Source organism: Rhinoraja longicauda, chromosome 11, assembly GCF_053455715.1.
Source record: "Rhinoraja longicauda isolate Sanriku21f chromosome 11, sRhiLon1.1, whole genome shotgun sequence".
Taxonomy (NCBI): Eukaryota; Metazoa; Chordata; class Chondrichthyes; order Rajiformes; family Arhynchobatidae; genus Rhinoraja; species Rhinoraja longicauda.
Genome location: NC_135963.1, coordinates 8,027,910 through 8,040,715, shown reverse-complemented (window position 1 = coordinate 8,040,715; position 12,806 = coordinate 8,027,910). Strand labels below are relative to the sequence as shown.

General features: G+C 43.5%; 1 protein-coding gene across 1 annotated transcript in view; it reads right to left on the bottom strand.

Moving 5' to 3' along the window:
• The window catches only part of LOC144598258 (serine/threonine-protein kinase N2-like), a 125,556-nt gene that overhangs the window by 41,668 nt on the left and 71,082 nt on the right, over positions 1-12,806 (bottom strand). Inside the window, exons 3-4 of the mRNA XM_078408181.1 lie at positions 12,242-12,387; positions 4,306-4,435 (exon numbers count right to left, since the gene is read on the bottom strand). Coding sequence (XP_078264307.1) covers positions 4,306-4,435; positions 12,242-12,387 — 276 coding nt within the window. The remainder of the gene's footprint in view (positions 1-4,305; positions 4,436-12,241; positions 12,388-12,806) is intronic.

The following is a 12,806-nucleotide window of genomic DNA, read 5'->3' as shown; positions in this document are numbered from 1 at the left end:
GGAGAGCCAGTGGATGTGGTGTATCTGGACTTTCAAGCCTTTGACAAGGTCCCACACAAGAGATTAGTGGGCAAAATTAGAGCATGTGGTATTGGGGATAGGGTATTGACATGGATAGAGAACTGGTTGGCAGACAGGAAGCAAAGAGTAGGAATTAACGGGTCCTTTTCAGAATGGCAGACAGTGACTAGTGGGGTGCTGCAAGGCTCGATGCTGGGACCCCAGTTATTTACAATATATATTAACGATTTAGAAGAGGGAATTAAATGTAACATCTCCAAGTGTGCAGATGACACAAAGCTGGGTGGCAGTGTGAGCTGCGAGGAGGATGCTATGAGGCTGCAGGGTGACTTGGATAGGTTTGGGTGAGTGAACAGATGCATGGCAGGTGCAGTATAATAATGTGGATGAATGTGAGGTTATCCACTTTGGTGGCAAGAACAGGAAGGCAGATTATTATCTGAATGGTGTCAGATTTGGAAAAGGGGAGGTGCAACGAGACCTGGGTGTGCTTGTACATCAGTCACTGAAAGTAAGCATGCCAGTACAGCAGGCAGTGAAGACAGCTAATGGCATGTTGGCCTTCATTGCGAGAGGAGTTGAGTTTAGGAGCAAGAGGTCCTACTGCAGTTGTACAGGGCCCTGGTGAGACCGCACCTGGAGTTTGTTTGCAATTTTGGTCTCCTAATTTGAGGAAGGACATTATTGTTATTGAGGGAGTTAATTCCCAGAATGGCGGGACTGACATATGATGAAAGAATGGGCTGACTGGGCCTGTATTGACTGGAATTTAGAAAGGTGAGAGGGGATCTTATAGAAACATATTAAATTCTTAAAGGATTGGACAGGCTAGGTGCAGGAAAATGTTCCCGATGTTGGGGAAGTCCAGAACCAGGGGTCACAGGTTAAGAAGGGGTGGGCCATTTAGGACTGTGATGAGGAAAAACATTTTCACCCAGAGTTGTGAATCTGTGGAATTCTCTGCCACAGAAGGCAGTGGAGGCCAATTCACTGGATGTTTTTAAGAGAGAGTTAGATTTAGCTCTTAGGGCAAAAGGAATCAAGAAAGATGGGGAAAAAGCAGGAATGGGGTACTGATTTTAGATTATCAGCCATGATCATATTGAATGGCTGTGCTGGCTCGAAGGGCCGAATGTCCTACTCCTGCACCTATTTTTCTATGTTTCTTCTGTTTCTAAATTGTCCCTCCTTACTCAGGTATTTTTTCCATCAAGTTCCTGGAATTACCTTATTAAATGTTTGCCATTGGTTGCTTACAGATTTTATTGCTGATCTCTCTGCTCGGTCCAATTTAGTCGACTCTGTCCTCCTTCTATTGTAATTGCCTCCAAACTAAACAGCTGTTTTTGACCTACATTTTAAGCGGAATACACCATTTTAGTAAGCTACCTTCATTACTGTTCAGGTAACTTTTAGAGTAGCAGATTCAAGAATCTTTGCTCCAAGGTCATTGATTAAATCTAGCCCATTACCAGATCTGAGATAGTCTGTTTTCTGGATAACTTCAAGATATATTGCCATCAGGCACTGTTAGCTACAGCACGGAAACAGGTTTTGCAGCTCAACTCGTCCATGCCGACCAAGATGCCCCATCTAAGCTAGTCCCATTTGCCCGCGTTTGGCCTAGATCCTTCTAAAACTTTCCTATCCATGTACCTGTCCAAGTATCTTTTGAATTCTGTGATAGTATCTGCCTTAATTACCCCCTCCGGCAACTCGTTCCAAAGACCCTCCATCCTCTGTGTGAAAACGTTGCCCCTCGGGTTCCCATTAAATCGTGTCCCTCTCACCTTAAACATATTTCCTCTTGTTTTTGATTCCCCTACTCAGGGTAACAGACTCTTGTGCATTCACCCTTTCTAATCCCCTCTTGATTTTGTACACTAATGTATTATATACACTATTCTGAATACACTCTATGAAATAGTTCTCAGAGCTAACCTTTCACCAATCTATGTTTCCCATTGTTATTTATGCACAGCCCCTATATTTGTTAACGTTTACCCATTCCTACAGTGTGATTAGTATTTAGGTGTCTGTATTACTCTTACTAGCATCTTCTTTTCAGTGTTCTTTTATTTACCCTCTCCTGATTAGAGGCAATGTCTCCCAAGCCTAGATAATCTCTTACAACTACGAGTGTCGTCTATTAACACACCCACACCATCTATTTTAACTCTTCCTTCCTATAAGTCTCAAAATAAGGAGAGGATGCAGTTTCAACCTTTCCCCTAAACCCCCTCTCACATTGATGCTACCTGACTCAATAGTTCCTCTAGCAATCGGTTTTTTTGCTCTAGATTACAGCATCCGCAATGTTGTGTGCCTCTCGAAATAAATGAGCTTGGAAAGATACGACTTGGTGGAATTCCAATGATCAGTTTTTGGCCCTCAATAATTTACAAGGAAAAGTCCTAGCAACTCAAAACTGGGCACCCACAAGGCACTGTACGTCACCTGCAGAATTTTTTTATTTGCATAACAGACTGCACACGCACGCCCCACTCCGTCATTATCAAGCTGAGGCACTCGCCCTAGTTCAATGAAGACTACATCTGGAAATACACCAAGCACAACTAAAAGTTAGATAGTAGGGTTCCGACCCGAAACGCCACCCGTCCTTTTTCTCCAGAGATGCTGCCTGACCCACTGAGTTACGCCAGCAATCTGTGTCTATCCCTCAAAGTTAGAGGACGCCTGGTGAAGCTACAATTGTAAGAGGTCATGAAAAATGTAGCAGACCATCAATAGACCAATGCTATACAATGGTGCAGCACAACAAGTGCAATGGGAAAGCCAAGTGTTTAAATGGGTGAGACAGCTCTAGCAAATACATTCAATTCTGATCTTGTCAACTACATCCACACCAAATTAGAACCATTAACAACCAAATTAGAAAGCAGATAATCTTTAGCCAATTCAACTCACTCCACCATGTGATGAGATACACCCAAGAACATAGGACAATGCAAAGGTTATGGATTCCGATCATAGTTTGGCTATAATGCTGAAAACATGCCCCAGACCTGGTTGTACCTTGCATCCACCTTACAACGCTAGCCGTCGGGGTGTCTGGGTAAACTGGTGGTAATCTAGATTACACACTCTGCTGGCTGCAGTCAAAATTCCAGGATAAAGAAAGATAATTGTAATTGCATGAAATAAAAAAATCTGTCTCAGAACATCAAATGAAAAGTTTTTCATGGCAGTATTATCTTTAGCTACTTCATCATGACGTTTGGTCCATAAGGACACAAGTTGACATGTTTACCGATATACGACAAGGGTTGTAGTGTATTCCATTTCTTATCTGCAATGAAGCAGTCTGTGTTATATGTTGTACAAAATGGATGACATTCAAGCCAAGGCTGATAGGCAGCTAGGAACATTTACAGCACGCAAGGGTCAGAAAATTAACTTCCTTCAATTTTTTCATATTCATCAACATCAACAATAAATGCTGATAGACGCAAACTGCTGGAGTAACTCAGCGGGACAGGCAGCATCTCCGGAGAGTAGGAATGGGTGATGTTTCGGGTCGGGACCCTTCTTCAGACGTCTCGACCCGAAACGTCACCCATTCCTTCTCTCCTGAGATGCTGCCTGTCCCGCTGAGTTACTACAGCAGTTTGTGTCTATCTTCGATATAAACAGCATCTGCAGCTCTTTCCTAAACAATAAATGCTGGCCTTGTTTGCAACTTCCAGATTCAATTAATTCAATTAAAAATATGATCTCAATAGAAGCAAAATAGAGGCAAAAGGAAACGATCAAATGGATGATATACATTTTGTTTAGGTACAAGGGACTTGTAGGCCTAAAACAGCTGAAAAGTAGATGGAAACACATTGGCGTGGAAATATTTGTTTAGAAAACTTGAGAAGGTTGACTAGACTGATATCTGGCTGATTGGCGTCTAGTTTACGAGATTGGATAAACTAAGCTGGTATCATCATCTGGAGTTTAGAAATGCAAAAGTTGATCTCTGGTTGATATGTAGTTTCTAGAAGGCGTCAGTTGCCACGACTGCCTTTAAGGGAGACTTTTACGCTACAAATGCATCAATATAAAGGGCTTTTGACTAAGGCCTTTTATATGCCTTCATTATTAGTTTTGGAAGAACAGAAAACTTTTATCTCAAAATCGTACTGTGTCAAGGCAGAACTGGGGATGATCTTTACATCACAATTTACAAGATAACAGTTTATACATTAATACCGTTCCATAAATATATTTGGCTTATAAACCCAGTCCAACAATCAAGATAGTAGTTCTTTCTCTTACCTAGTCCATCTGTATTTTCAAATACCGTTTCATTTGTCTGCGTAGATTTAAGAATTTGCATCCTTATGACTTCTATTTTTGTTTTACTATCTTGAAGCATTTGTTGAGCTGCAGCTAACAACTTTCTATCCTGGAAATTAAAAGTAGAGTTTAAACCAAAAAGTTAAAATATATATATTTTTACACAGCATTTTCAAAGTTTGACGAATAAACAATACATTATATGAACTGACAATATAGTAAAGAGCTTTATATCTGTATAGTTCTAACACTCTTCCTATACCAGTGCATTTAGATTTTCTTCTGTCTTAAAAAAATAACTAGAGCCTCCATAATGTAACACCAGAACTGAAGTGCTTACACACCAAAGTGCGGAAAATATATCTGTATTTGAATCAAGTAACATATTTGCCTCCATCTCATTGACAACCGTTCAAAATTATGAGTTGTAAATGCGAACAGACAATGAGATGCCATAGAAACCACCAAATTTAGTTTCTGCGCCTCCCTGCAAATCTAGGGAATCAAATAAAAACTGATAACACTGAAATACACAGCAAACCAGAATCTGTAAAGCAAAAGGTATGATTAGAAATGATTCTGACAAGGGGGTGCAGCAGAAAGGTTAGCTGATCTAAAGCAGATCTGCTGCACTTTATTAGTTTTGTTTCCCGCTGTTATCGCCTGACCCAAGAGCTACAAAACACCAAACACCCATTTGTTCATAACTCCAAAACAATCAAAAAGCATGTCTTTGCTGCTAAATCATATCCATTCCACATTATCGACCCAAAGCTGATTTTAGTTTAAAGTGAAATAACATTCTAAAGTGACATTATTGGCTGTATAATTTATCTCTGATGCCATGGGTTAATCCAGCAACAACTGCTTTCAATATATACTTATCTTTTGATGCTATACGAGAGCTTTTAGCTGGAGAAACTAGGTTTTCAATGGAAATCCAAATCATAAGCTCCCAACTTTATCTTGTAATTCTTTGCATCAGGGAATGGCAAGAATTTACTTGCTGAATTTACTTGCTGAAATTCCCTTGCTGAATTTAAGAACATTACTGCAAACAAACAGATGTCTGCTTTGGAGATTTTGTTTGTTCAGGCACTATCCCTTCAGCCACATCAAGAAACTGGCACTGCCTTTTAATAGAAAAAGTCAGGAGGCAATGTATAATGTTTTAACACACATTTAAACAGAACAGCTGCAGTTTAAAGACCACCCTTTCCTAATACAAAAATAAAGACGCAACAGAACTTCAGAAAATGGACCAGTGTCCCAGATGGTACAGGTGAGTGCATACATCACCTGGAGTGGCACTGAACCAGATGTCAGGTCCATACAGGTTATAGCCCAGCATCATTTGGGACAATTCATCATACATAGATTAAGGAAAAGGGGGCATAAAAAGTCATAAAACTTTCACGTTTAATTCACATTTAATAACCCCCATAGAATCATTCCTATGTTGAGATATATACTTATCTGTTTAGGAAAATAACTGCAGATGCTGGTTCAAATTGAAGGTCGACACAAAATGCTGGAGTAACTCAGCGGGTCAGGCAGCATCTCTGGAGAGAAGGAATGGGTGACCCGCTCCCTCCCCTGACATCAGTCTGAAGAAGGGTCTCGACCCGAAACATCACCCATTCCTTCTCTCCAGAGATGCTGCCTGACCCGCTGAGTTACTCCAGCATTTTGTGTCTACCTGTACTTAACTGTTGATACTATGTGAGAGCATTTATCAAGTTTTTTTTTGTTACACAGAGAGTAATGGGGGCCAGGAATGCATTGCCTGGGGTGGTGGTGGAGGCAGATTCATGGTAGTGGTGTTTAAGAGGCTTTTAGATAGCACATGGAAGTGCAGGGAATTGAGGGATATGGATCATGCACAGGCAGATGAGGTCAGATTAACTTGGCTTCACCATTTGGCACATTGTGGGCCAAAGGGCCTATTCCTGTGCTTTTCTGTTCAATTTTCTGCGACCTGGTCTTGTACAAAATTTAGGTAGTATGATGGCAAAAAGAGTATGCAGATGCTGGAACCTGGAACCAAAAGAAAAACCAGAACACCAGAAGAACTCAACGGGCCAACCTCCATACTCAGCAAACCAACCAAGCGTAGACTAGGCTTCTGATTTGCAAAGCACCTACACTCTGTCCACAGTTGCCATCCTGAGCTTCTGTTTGTATTTCCTTTCAGCTCTCCTTCTCACTCCCACATTGACCTGTCTGTCCTTGGCTTCTGCCATTCTCCTCAGCGGCCGCAAATTGGAATAACATATCATATTCCACTTGGGTAGCTTACAATCCCATGGTATGAGCAAAGAATTTTCCAATTTCTGGTATTCTCCTCCCACACAGTCATCTATCCACCTGAAGAAGGGTCTCGACCCGAAACGTCACCCATTTCTTCTCTCCAGAGAAAAGAACTTTACATCTGTAAAGGTAAAGACATGGGTCGATTTTTGGGTCAAGATCCTGAATTAGGACTGAGAGGGAAGAAGAAAACTACCCTCTCCCTTTCTACCCTCACCCTTTCTAATCCCCTCTTGATTCAGTCAATACTCTGACTGAATCAAAGTACAAAGTGGGGTTGGTGGAATAGATGGAACCAAATGGAGAGGAAATGACAGACGTTAAACTTGTTGGGGGAAGGGGTTGGGAAAGCTGAACAAAGGGGGAAGACAACTAGGCAGATAGGTGATAGATACAAAATGCTGGAGTGACTCAGCAGGACAGGCAGCATCTCTGGAGAGAAAAAATGGGTGACGTTTCGGGTCGAGACCCTTCTTCAGGTCATCACTCCCTCATCTTTACCATCCACAAACAACTGTCCCGGCAGACCCATTGTTTCTGCCTGTTCATGTCCCACCGAACTTATTTCCACCTATTCCACCTAACAACTATTCTCCATAAACAAGTAGGGGATAATTTAACAAAATGTGAAATTGTAGAATTAAAAGGAAAATAACATGAAAATGTTCTGGACAGAGGAACCCGTGGCAGTCATATCATATCATATCATATATCTACAGCCGGAAACAGGCCTTTTCGGCCCTCCAAGTCCGTGCCGCCCAGTGATCCCCGTACATTAACACTATCCTACACCCACTAGGGACAATTTTTACATTTACCCAGCCAATTAACCTACATACCTGTACGTCTTTGGAGTGTGGGAGGAAACCGAAGATCTCGGAGAAAACCCACGCAGGTCACGGGGAGAACGTACAAACTCCTTACAGTACAGCACCCATAGTCAGGATCGAACCTGTGTCTCCGGCGCTGCATTCGCTGTAAAGCAGCAACTCTACCGCTGCGCTACCGTGCCGCCCGATGGAAGTGTCTTGAGAGTAGTCAGTGCTACGTTCAAAGAGGTGCTGAAGGTACTATCGTGTATGAAGGTAGACAAATCTCCAGAGCCTGATCGGATATATCCAGGAACATTGTGGGAGACTGAAGAGGAAATCGCGGGAGCTGGTTGAAATTTATGAATCGTCTTTAAATACAGGAGAGGTGCCGGAAGATTGGTGGGAGGTAAATGTTAAACGTAGAAACATCGAAAATAGGTGCAGGAGGAGGCCATTTGGCCCATCGAGCCAGCAACGCCATTCATTGTGATCGTGGCTGATCATCCACAATCAGTAACCCGTGCCGGCCTTCTCCCCATATCCCTTGATTCCACTAGCCCCTAGAGGTCTATCTAACTCTCTTTTAAATTCATCCAGTGAATTGGCTTCCACTGCCCTCTGTGGCAGAGAATTCCACAAATTCACAACTCTCCGGGTGAAAACGTTTCTTCTGGCCTCAGTTATAAATGGCCTCCACTTTATTCTTAGACTGTGTCCCCTGGTTCTGTGCCTCTATTCAATAAGGGCTGCAGGGAAAATGCTGGGAACTATAGGCCAGTGAGCTTAACATCTTTAGTTGGGGAGTTACCAGAGAGTATTCTGAGGGCTAGGATATACAGGCATTTAGACGGACAAGGGCTGATTAGCAAATTTGTACAAAAGTGGGTGGTTTTGCAAATAGTGAAGATGGTTGTGAAAAATTGCAGCAGTATCTTGATCGATTAGCCAGGTGGGCTGAGGAATGGTTGATGGAATTTAATACAGAGAAATGTGAGGTGTTGCATTTTAGGAAGTCTAACATGGGCAGGACCTACACAGTAAATGATAGGGCTTTGGGTAGTGTTGTCAAGCAGAGGGATCTATGCATGCAGGTGCATGGTTCCTTGAAGGTGGAGTCGCAGTAGATCGGGTGGTCAAAAAGGCTTTTGGCACATTGGCCTTCATCAGTCAGAGTATTGAGTATAGAAGTTGGGAGGTCATGTTACATTTGTATAAGACTTTGGTGAGGCCGCATTTAGATTGTTGTGTTCAGTTCTGGGCACTGTGTTATAGGAAAGATGTTGCCAAGCTGGAAAAAGGTGCAGAGATTTACGGGGATGTTTCCAGAACTAGAGGGACTGAGCTATAGGGAGAGGTTGAGTACTCTGAGATTCTATTCCTTGGAGCGCAGGAGGATGAGGGGTGATCTTATTGAGGTGTATAAGATCGTGAGAGGAAAAGATCGGGTAGATAATACACAATAGACAATAGGTGCAGGAGGAGGCCATTCGGCCCTTCGAGCCAGCACCGCCATTCTATGTGATCATGGTTGATCATTCTCAATCAGTACCCCGTTCCTGCCTTCTCCCCATACCCCCTGACTCCGCTATCCTTAAGAGCTCTATCTAGCTCTCTCTTGAATGCAATCAGAGAATTGGCCTCCACTGCCTTCTGAGGCAGAGAATTCCACAGATTTACAACTCTCTGACTGAAAAGGATTTTCCTTATCTCCGTTCTAAATGGCCTACCCCTTATTCTTAAACTGTGGCCCCTTGTTCTGGACTCCCCCAACAGATGCACAGAGTCTTTTGCCCAGAGAAAGACTAGAGGACATAGGTTCAAGGTGAAGGGGAAAAGATTTAATAGGAATCCGAGGGGTAACCTTTTTCACACAAAGGGTGGTGGGTGTATGGAACATGCTGCCTCAGGAGGTAGTTGAGGCAAGGACTATCCCAACATTTAAGAAACAGTCAGACAGGTATATGGATAGAACAGATTTGGAGGGATATGGACCAAATGCAGGCAGGTGGGACTAGTGGAGTCAGGACATGTTAGCCAGTGTGGGCAAGTTGGGCCTGTTTCCACATTGTATCACTCTATGACTCTATTATGACGAACAGAGAAAATATCTTTTATGAGTTAATATTATTTGATAATATTATGCATCTGTCAAGGTAAAGGACGTCAATAAATGCAGCACCGAATATTCTTTAGGACACAAAGTGCGCAGCTAGAGTAACTCAGCTGGTCAGGCAGCATCTCTGGAGAACATTGATAGATGACGTTTTGGGTCTGAGTTACACGGGCACCTTGTGTCCTTTTGTGTATTAACCAGCATCTGTAATTCCTTGCTTCAAACAAATATTCTTTACTTTAACAGATCATCACCAAGTGGTTGGAGATAGCGCATTGATCTTTCTGTGGTGCTACAATAGTGTGTACCTTAATCCTAACCACACTAGAACACTGCATATCACTTTGATGTTTCTCCCACTTTGATGTTTCTTAGACAATAGACAATAGGTGCAGGAGTAGGCCATTCGGCCCTTCGAGCCAGCACCGCCATTCAATGTGATCATGGCTGATCATTCTCAATCAGTTCCTGCCTTCTCCCCATACCACCTGACTCCACTATCCTTAAGAGCTCTATCTAGCTCTCTCTTGAATGTATTCAGAGAATTGGCCTCCACTGCCCTCTGAGGCAGAGAATTCCACAGATTCACAACTCTCTGACTGAAAAAGTTTTTCCTCATCTCTGTTCTAAATGGCCTACCCCTTATTCTTAAACTGTGGTCCCTGGTTCTGGACTCCCCCAAAATTGGGAACATGTTTCCTGCCTCTAACGTGTCCAACCCCTTAATAATCTTATACGTTTCGATAAGATCCCCTCTCATCCTTCTAAATTCCAGTGTATACAAGCCTAGTCGCTCCAGTCTTTCAACATATGACAGTCCCACCATTCCGGGAATTAACCTAGTAAAGCTACGCTGCACGCCCTCAATAGCAAGAATATCCTTCCTCAAATTTGGAGACCAAAACTGCACACAGTACTCCAGGTGCGGTCTCACTAGGGCCCTGTACAACTGCAGAAGGACCTCTTTGCTCCTATACTCAACTCCTCTTGTTATGAAGGCCAACATTCTATTGGCTTTCTTCACTGCCAGCAATAATTGTGGCCGGAAGGTTGCTTTCCATTTTTGCAGTGGACCGTTCCCACCAGGGGCCTGACTGGGAACAGTCATACGCAATTTAGTATGATTATTTGTATCGTAGTTGGAGCACCTACTAATCCCTTTAGACTGGCTTTAATAGCGCAGAATCAGTATGGTTTCTGGATGCATGCACGTGCTTTTACACAGCACCCAAGATTCATACAAGCGCCTAACGCATAGATACTGTGCAGCTGACACTACCCCAAAGTAAGAGGAGACAAAGTACTGAGATAACTCAGTGGATCAGGCGAACATGGAGAGGTGACGTTTTGGGTTAGGACCTTTCTTCAGACTGACTTCAGATTACCCCAAAGTAAACTTGATGAGCTTTATCAAAAGCTGAAAAGAGATGATAAATTTACCTCAGGGAAAACCAAATAAATTCATTTTGAGATTGCAACAATGCGTTCCAGGTATGGGCCATGTGCAGTTATTTCCCAACCTATATAGATATTACTAAAACTCAGATCTTATATATATATATACACATATGTCTCTGAAATTTTGAAATTTGGTTGTGGACATGTGCACCTGCAGCCAAAACGGTAAACCATAAGCGCCACAATTTTTGCTCCACCTTAATCACCACTCTCCTGGTGACTGTTTAAAACAAGTTTTATTTAAATTGGTCGTATATTTTTTGTTAGAAAGATTTTAAAGAGAGTGGGGGAGGAGAGAGGGGGGGGGGTGCGGGAGAGTGGGGGTGGGGGAGGAGAGAGTGGGGGTGGGGGAGGAGAGAGTGGGGGTGGAGGGGAGGATGGGGGGGTGAGGTGGGGGAGGAGGGGGGGGGGGAGGAGAGAGGGGGGAGTTGTGGGGGTGGGGTGAGTGAGAGTGGGGGTGGGGGTGGAGAGTGGGGGAGGGAGGGAGAGTGGGACTGGGGATGAGGGCAGGGTGGGGGAGGAGAGAGTGGGGGTGGGGGGAAAGTGGGGAGGGGGAAGGGGACAGTGAGAGTGGGGGACGAGGGTTTGGAGAGGAGAGAGTGGGGGTGGGGAGGAGAGAGTGGGGATGGGGAGGAGAGAGTGGGGCTGGGGAGGAGTGCAGGGTGGGGTTGGGAGGAGGAATAGTGGGGGTGGGGGAGAGTGGGGGTGGGGAGGAGGGAAGATTGGGGTGGGGGGAATAGTGGGGTGTTGGCAGGGAGAGTGGGGGATAGGGGTGGAGAGGGGGGAATGGGGGAGGCAGGACTGGGGGGAGTGGGGGTGAGGGCAGGGGAGGGGCATGTGGGGGTTGGTAGGGGGGGATGCAGTGGGTCAGTGGGGGGAGGGGGGGATTGAGTGAGGGGGTTGAGGGTGCTACACCAATACAGGAGAGGCTTTGGGTCCAGGGCTCACTCACTCACACTCTCTCCTCCCCCCCCCCCTTTCAAGGAATGGGCCCAACGGGTCCACTTGGTCTAGTTTATACTAAAAGTTATGCCACTGCTGTACAAACTGACATTAATTAGCACAACAAAGTATTCAGCACATAATTGTACGCAATTATTATTTGAGAAGTTTTGACAGTAGCACTACTTAGACCAATAGCCAGACCAGTACGCAAAGTATATTATTTAATTGCAACATTATCTCTGTAATATTGTGGGTACGTTTCAGCACCATTACCCACCTTTGAAGATCCATTCGAGTACATCTGGATCATATTCTCAGCTCCCAACTTCACTTTCAGCTCAATGTCCAATTGTTTCTTCAAGGCAGCAATGCGGCTATTATTTGTTGACTCAAGATGAGGAGTATCTGGGGTTCGTGGACAATCTGAAATCATAAAGGACTTGTGTATGGTACTTCAAAAATGTCTTGTTGCTGGACAACAAACTGTTAATGATTTGCTGTAATTTTTATTAATTTAAATTTTTTATTAAATTATCTGTAACACACTACTCTGGCGTTTCAAACCAGGGAATTATGTTTGCTAGATTAAATTTTTTCTTTCCTTAACCAATGAACAAGATATTGTGACTTAAATTCCCTTAAAGAAAGATGGTAGAAGCTCAATCTCGCTCCAGATGTGCCATTAAATTTCCATCCACCATCTTGTGGATATCAAACTTAGTGATCAGGTCCAATGCTGACTTCATCTAGCTAGATCAGATGGAAAGTTGGGTACAGTTTTTGGCAGATGGTATTTGGTGCATTTTGGAAGTCAAACAGAAATAGGACAAACGGTTAATAGA